Source organism: Triticum aestivum, chromosome 3D (assembly GCF_018294505.1).
Source record: "Triticum aestivum cultivar Chinese Spring chromosome 3D, IWGSC CS RefSeq v2.1, whole genome shotgun sequence".
Taxonomy (NCBI): Eukaryota; Viridiplantae; Streptophyta; class Magnoliopsida; order Poales; family Poaceae; genus Triticum; species Triticum aestivum.
This window is the reverse complement of record NC_057802.1, coordinates 482,965,310-482,973,150: the sequence shown is the minus strand read 5'-3', so window position 1 is coordinate 482,973,150 and position 7,841 is coordinate 482,965,310. Positions and strand designations below refer to the sequence as shown.

The 7,841-nt window shown below is 42.6% G+C and overlaps 1 protein-coding gene across 1 annotated transcript; it reads left to right on the top strand.

The window, feature by feature from the left end:
* The first annotated feature begins 1,185 nt into the window (after nt 1–1,185).
* LOC123079860 (uricase) lies at nt 1,186–5,035 on the top strand. The gene is made up of 8 exons (XM_044502682.1): nt 1,186–1,532; nt 1,640–1,732; nt 1,816–1,891; nt 3,210–3,319; nt 3,736–3,827; nt 4,200–4,373; nt 4,482–4,575; nt 4,688–5,035. Exons 1-8 carry the CDS (start codon nt 1,332–1,334, stop codon nt 4,769–4,771), a joined length of 924 nt encoding a protein of 307 aa, XP_044358617.1. The 5' UTR covers nt 1,186–1,331; the 3' UTR covers nt 4,772–5,035.
* The last annotated feature ends 2,806 nt before the right edge of the window (nt 5,036–7,841 follow it).

Sequence of the window (7,841 nt, the reverse complement as noted above, 5' to 3'; positions counted from 1 at the left end):
CATGTGTAGATTCCTATCGGCTCCTCGGGGTGGCGAGGTTATGGTTTCTCACCGTTTGTCGCGATGCCACGATTTGGCATCAAAGTCTTCAAATCAATTCTAGAGTTCAATGATGACAACTGCAGCTCCCGGACGTTGATCCTTTGGGGCACATGCATGAGGAATTCCTAGTTGTCATCGGTAGGGTTAGACCGTCTTCAATGTGGGAACCAGGGACGGAGCTGGCATGTAGGTATTGGGGTCAATTGACCCCCATGAAATTACTAAATCCTTCATTAACTTAGTACTAATCATTGTTGATTTATAAAAGATGACCCCGTTGCCATGGATATGGCCCCATCAAGCTTTTTTTCTAGCTTCGTCCCTGGTGGGGACGGCGACAACAACGCATCGACGTCTTGACAACGACAATGTCGTTCGATGGTTTAGGGGGCTTGATGTAATTTTTATTATATTTAAGATGCTTCATACTTTTGCTGATCTTTTATTGTTATAAAGATCAAAGTTTTCACATGTTTATAAGAATCGTCTGAATCAGAGAGGCCCTAAAACATCTAAGCGTCATCCGGGGTAGTGCCTGGTGGCTTCTCTCTCCATAATCTCGGGAGCCTGGCATCATCCACGTATCGGACAAAGGCACACATACAATCTACGACTGAGATCGCGTCATGCTAGTATGCGACGAATCTAAAAACATATTTGCTATGACATGAGCACAACGCATTTTTTCTTACTATAATCAATCAAAGACCTGAAAATCAATGCCCGATTTGTATTCTCAAGAGGGAGTACTTGTGTTTTGGTTCAGCCTCATCCCACGCAGTCAAATGGATCCACACACAACACATGAACACAACGCTCACGCTCACGTTATCAGCGACCGGGCTGGTACAAGCAACCGAAAGAAGAAGAAAAAGACAAGCATCATCGCCCGCGGCACGAGGGAGAGCGCAAAACGATGTGCTGCAGCTGCTACACGGAAACAGTGTGCAGGGCAGCGGTTTATCCTTGGCATGCTACGTGCATACCAGCAACGTGGACCGGGCAATGAATGACGAAGCGGCCCATTTGCATAGCATAGCAAAACCTCGACGGCGTCAGAGGCGGCGACCTGCGCAACACACGGCCGACGAACGAGAGTGACACCACGACGGGCATCTCGCCGACTGCGCGCGGTCCCCACATGGCCACACATCCCCTCCCTCCCTCTACAAAAGAAGCAGTAGCACTCCCGTGCGCGTCACTTCCGCCAGCGACCGATCCATTCCCACTTCGCACAGACGCATCCGCATCCGCATCCACCCCCGGTAGTACAGATCGGATCCCCACCCATGGCCGGGCACTTCGACCTCCAGGGCAGGCATGGCAAGTCCCGCGTCCGCGTCTCCCGCGTCTGGCGCCGCCCCGCCGATGCCGGCGGCCACCTCTTCGTCGAGTGGAGCGTCGCCGTCAGCGTCGTCTCCGACTGCCTCCCATCCTACACCTCCGACGACAACTCCGCCATCGTCGCCACCGACTCCATCAAGAACACCGTACGCCCCTCTTCCCTTTCTCTCTGTGCCCGGCGCGGCGATGCTCCCCAGTACTCCCGGTCCTAGTTCCTTGATTGATTCGCCGCGGCTTTTGTTTGCTTGATCAGGTGTATGTGAAGGCCAAGGAGTGCACGGAGGTGGTGTCCATGGAGGAATTCGCGGTCATCCTCGGGAGGCATTTCACCTCACTGTACCCGCAGGTAGGGAATGGTGCAGTGGATTTTTTTAAAAAGAAATTTAGAGTGGAGCCCAGCCATTTATGGTGTATTCTTTGTTCGAGCAGGTCTCAGAGGCTGCAGTGACAATCGTGGAGCGCCCATGGGAGCGTGTGGCTGTGGACGGGAAGCCCCATTCGCATGGTGAGAAGAGTTTCATTGCTTACGCTTGCTGTTTACTTGTGCCGTCGTAAGCAAAATGTGCTTTCATGATGCCATAATAAGTTTCATTCAAATGGAAGCCCAAGTCAGGATGGCCAAACCACCCAGCTTTACTTAGCAATATGAGAGTACAGCTGAGTATGTAGAAGCAGAGATCAGACGCCAGGGATTATACATCCCCGAATGGCCAAACTTGTGTACAATCTGTATTGAAGAAGTGGCATAAAACAATTTCACATATGCTCCATCCTCCAGTCTTGTTTCAGTGGTCACCTGCCATAGAAGTTCTGAACCCCTTTAAAGGAAATGCTGATCTGACTCTTTTAGTAGATCAGCACGGTATCCGATCCATGTGCAAATAGGATGAATTGCAGCTGTTCTGGGCCATTAAGATTTTATGACAAAAAGTATGTTATGTGTGTTTCTTCCACATTTCTGAACACTCTGTCGTTCATTATGAACAGTTTTTAGCGACAGTCTATGCATTGAAAAACATTGTAAAGATCAACAAGCAGTAGCAATTGAAGTAAAGCTAGAGAAAAGGGATGCTAGATACTGAAAGCCTTTGGCAATGTATATTTATCAACAACTCAGCCAACAAGGTAGAATATGTTGTCAAGTGCCAACAAACATCATGTTGCTTTATCTAGCATGAGGATGCACAATCATCATTTAACTGTTTTTTACTGAACATATACTCTACTTGATACTTAATTGGCAAGTGAATATTTAAGTAGTGTAATGCACAAATTTGTTTGCTGTTTGGAATCCCTCTTCTAAGTAGTGAAATGTATTCCATTATTATTAGAGAACAGAACCAAATGGGGCTTAACCAATAAGTTAAATACCAGAGCCACTCATCTTTAATCATGTACTCCCTCTGTAAACTTCTATAAGATGATCTTATAAAAGTTTACAGAGGGAGTAGTTACTATTGGCCAATAATAATTTTCCTATGGAGCTCTCAAATAATTTCACATCATTATCATTGTGATTGCAAGTTGGATAGTGCGGTGCATAAATAGTACCCTTACCTGTATGTCTTCCATTTTCTCCTTGAAACTTAGATTCCTGGTAGATCCACTGATAGTCAAAAAGGAGGATTATGATAATCGAGCACACTGTTTCTTACCAACTACTTGCTGATTATTTTTTAACGAATAACTTTCTCACATTTATTGTGGTAAATATTCACATTTATACAGCTTCCTTGCAAAATGTCCTGGTAAAGGAAAACAGTCCCTCCCTGACGATTCATTTCAGAGTTATTTGATAACTTATATAATGGACTTCTTTGCAGGGTTCAAACTTGGTTCTGAAAAGCACACCACAGAGGTCACGGTGAAGAAGTCTGGAAGCCTGCTTATAAATTCTGGGATACAAGGATACTCCCTGCTAAAGACAACTCAGGTGCTTATTTCACTCATTTGTCTTGGTCCTCTCCATATTTCTCCAACTCTGGTTGAGTTTGCTAGTCACAGTACATAGTTGAATAAGTTATAGTTCTGATATGACAGAGATTTATAGGAGATTATTAAGTAGGAAGATATATTTAGTCTTATCAGAAGTTTTTCCCATGGTTGATGGGATATGAGACAAGTCCTTGTAGAAGACCGTTGAAATAGGAATGGACATGCTACAGCTATGTCAATATGTCTGTATTCATGCTTTTGGAGTCAAATGCAGCATGTCATCAGGCAGGAATTTTGTTAGATGTAGTGTCACCTAAGCAAAATAATTTACTCAGAACTGTTTAGTTTAGCATTACAGAAATAGGCTGCAGGTGCAAGTAATAAATGCTAAATTCTTATCACTGTCTATCTCAGTCTGGATTTGAAGGATTCATGAGGGACCGCTACACTCTTCTTCCTGAAACAAGAGAAAGAATTGTAGCAACAGAAGTAACTGCTTGGTGGAGGTTTGCGCACTCTTCCCCATCTGCCTGAAATGTTCTCTTTTCCACGATGCTGATAGTCATTCTACCCTTTTATTATTGTCTATAGTAATTCTTAAATTCAAGGCGATAAATCAAGTGTCAGTATTACTATAGTATTTTAAAGTTGAACTGTCGCTTGTTTGTCTAGTGGAGTAGCACTTCTATTGCTGATGGTCTTGGACAAGCATAGTTCTTTACAAATACGGAAATACTGTTGCCAGTATCTTTTGGGTTTTAAAGCTAATATGAGCTCATGTTACAAGTCACAATTCACGATTTCCTAGTCTTTTAAATAACAAAACATGCCAGAATCCATCCAATTGATTACCATAATGCTTTCTCTTTTGTATTCAGGTATCCGTTCGAGCATATTTCCCAGCTTCCGTCAAAGCCATTTTGCTTCACACAAAGATACCAGGATGTAAAGAAGGTTCTTGCAGACACATTCTTTGGTCCTTCTGATGTTGGTGTATATAGTCCATCCGTGCAGAATACATTATACCTCATGGCTAGGGAAGTTCTTACCAGGTTTGCAGCTGAGATTTGGCCATTACTTTGTTACCTGCTGTAGCTTTTTGTCAGCCGTATTTAGCCCCTACTTTCAAGTATGCCTGAACATATGATGTCAACTCCCAGGTTCCCAGACATAGCATCCGTTCAGCTTAGGATGCCAAACCTCCACTTTCTTCCCGTGAACCTAGGGGGGAAAGAAAATCCAGGATTGGTGAAGGTGAGAACAATGGGTACAACATGTATTTGTCCTGTTTTCAGAATATTAATACTTGGTAGTCCAAAAACATTCTTGAGGTATATATATTTAACTGAGTCATTTCTATGTACAGTTTGCTGATGATGTGTACATGCCGACTGACGAGCCGCATGGAACCATCGAAGCAACGTTGAGCCGTGCCAACTCAAAGCTGTAATTTCACTTGATGCTTGTGGCCAGGCTCATGATTTGGTTTGGTTTCTTGAAGATCACAATCGCCAATAAACAAAGTGATAGGGGGAAAGCTAGCACAACCACCCCTTGCAAAAGGGTAAAAGGACGTAAACTTTGCATATGTATTCAGCTAATTGACTTGTACATGGCTAGCTAGAGTTCCCCCATCGTAAATTTTACTGTTGTACAAAACCTTCAATGTTTCGTTGTCTCCACAATGCTATAATATAGCCTGTTTTTTCTTTTCTTTTCGAGAAATAGAACTTCTCGGCAGAATATGATTTAGAGTAAAGGCCGTGTACACAAAAGTATCGCATGGGCCATGAATATGGGCTACAGTAGACAAAAATGAGGAATGGAAAAAAATTCAATTATCAAAGCTTGACACTGAACCCAGCTTCTGAGATATAATGATCGAGAGTCGAGACTACTTCCTCCGTTCTGAATTACTTGTCGCAGAAATGGATGTATCTATTTCTGTGACAAGCCATTTCTGCGACAAGTAATTCGTGAAGGAGGGAGTACTTTTTTAAGTTCCCGAAGCACAAATCACCTTGATATCTACTGCTACCAGAGTGATACAAACTTGCACGAAATTCTTTCTCACAAAAAAAATTGTACGAAATTAAAATACAAAAGTATTTGAAAATTGTGGAAAAATGTGAACGTTTGCTGACATATGTGTCTATAATCCTACAAATTTCAATAAAAACAGAAGTCCAACATGTCACATCGAAAGACAAAAGCCGTGGCATCCGACCATGTCCATCATACAATCAAGGTTGATAGATTCATCATGAAGTATATTTTTATAATATTGATAAAGGTGTTTGCCTTAGAACAAATGTAGAACCACAAGGATTTTGGGATGAATGAGATATTTTTATTTTGTTTTTGTTAAGAATAAAGCGACGTCATTAGCACTAAGAGTCGTACGTGTGTCCAAAGCGCCGTACGGACGCGAACGTCCGTACAGGCGTCTTCTCGCGTCACAGGCGCCTATTGTAAACGGACGCCTCTCCGGAGGCGCCCCAAATCCTTGTATAAATAGGGCTTTGCCCAGAATCAATAAACACAAGTTTTCTTACAAATTCTTACACGTTATCAGCACTGCTCTCTGGCGAGAGCGATTCCGACGAGAAACACAGAGCACGAAGAGGACGAGAGAGAAGATTTCTACGGGAGTCAATCTAATGGAGGAGGAAATGTGCCTTGTGGACAGTGGCACCACAAACTCTATACTTAGGGAAATAAAGTATTTCCAAACTCTTACAAAATTGAATGGAGATATTTTAACAATCGCTGGACGCGATGCGGTAATTGTTGGCAAAGGACGTGCCATATTTACCCTCCCTATGGGTACACAAATTGTAATTGAGGATGCTTTATTGTATCCCGATTCAACTCGTACCCTCATAGGTTATAGAGATATCCGCAAAAATGGTTTCCACGTTGAAACTTATGAAGACAACAAAGAGGAATATCTCCTCTTTACCAAAGACAACGGATATGGCAAACATATATTTGAGAAAATTCCCTCTTTATCATCAGGATTATACTATACGTACATAAAACCCGTAGAGCATGTTGCGTATAAGGTAATTTTTCAGAATGTAAATGCATTCCAAACTTGGCATGATCGCCTTGGTCATCCTGGTATAGGGATGATGAGGAAAATTATCTGCAATTCCAATGGTCATGACTTAAATGAAGCTAAATTCCCACAATCTTCAGATTTTATGTGCACTGCATGTGCTACTGGGAAACTCATTTTAAGACCCTCATATCTTAAAATTCAAGCAGAACCACTACAATTCCTTGAACGAATTCAAGGCGATATTTGTGGTCCGATCCAACCATTGTTTGGACCTTTTAGGTATTTCATGGTTTTAATAGATGCATCTACACGATGGTCTCATGTGTGTTTACTATCTACATGAAACCATGCATTTGCCAAAATAATGAGACAAGTTATCAAATTACAAGCTCATTATCCTGAGAATCGAATTAAATCAATTCGAATGGACAACGCTGCTGAATTTTCTTCACATGCTTTCAATGATTATTGTATGGCATTAGGCATTGAAGTTCAGCACTCAGTCCCATATGTCCACACTCAAAATGGATTGGCAGAATCTCTAATTAAGAGAATTAAGCTCATTGCACGACCCTTACTAATGAATTGCAATTTACCAACTTCTTGTTGGGGTCACGCAGTTTTACACGCTGCTGACTTAATCCAATTGCGACCAACTGCATATCACAGCACTTCCCCTCTGTAATTAGTACGTGGAAACCTACCAAATATTTCCCATCTGCGTAAATTCGGATGCGCCACATATGTGCCAATCTCACCACCGCAGCGTACATCCATGGGCCCACACAGAAAATTGGGGATCTATGTGGGGTACAAATCACCGTCGATAATCAAGTACCTTGAACCCCTCACGGGGGATCTGTTCACAGCCCGTCATGCTGACTGCATCTTCAATGAGGACCATTTCCCGGCATTAGGGGGAGACATCAAGTACCAAAAAGAATGCCCGGAAATCGATTGGAATGCCCAAGACATTTCCTCCTCTGATCCACGTACTCAAGAAACTGAACTTCAAGTTCGGAAAATAATTAATTTACAACACATTGCAAATAACCTGCCAGATTCATTTACTGACTATAAAGGTGTTACCAAATCCTACAATCCTGCTAAAAATGCGCCCGAAAGAGTGGAGGTACCAACAAAAACTACTCAACCCCCTGTTCAAAGGAAGAGGGGGAGAAGTACGGCCACAGAACAAGATTCAGCTCCTCACAAGTAACAAAGGAAACAGAGAAAGAAACCCTCTGAACCAGTAAATGTAAAACAACCTAGCGTTGATAATCATCAAATGGGTAATATACACCCAGTGAGAGAACAACCTCCACAACCCATCTCAGTTGTGCACAAGCTGACTGGGACATCGGAACACCCAAACTCAATCGTATTGGGAAATCACGAAGAGTCACTAGGGGTGCAGGAAATTTCCATCAACTATGTTGATTCTGGAGAATCATTT

What these genes read in the sequence shown, in the direction of transcription:
- LOC123079860 (XM_044502682.1), top strand. Translation starts at nt 1,332, where the DNA reads ATGGCCGGGCACTTCGACCTCCAGGGCAGGCATGGCAAGTCCCGCGTC. An exon ending in CCCTGCTAAAGACAACTCAG is followed by an intron (nt 3,320 to 3,735) that starts GTGCTTATTTCA and finishes TGTCTATCTCAG; the next exon opens with TCTGGATTTGAAGGATTCAT. An exon ending in GAAGTAACTGCTTGGTGGAG is followed by an intron (nt 3,828 to 4,199) that starts GTTTGCGCACTC and finishes TTTTGTATTCAG; the next exon opens with GTATCCGTTCGAGCATATTT.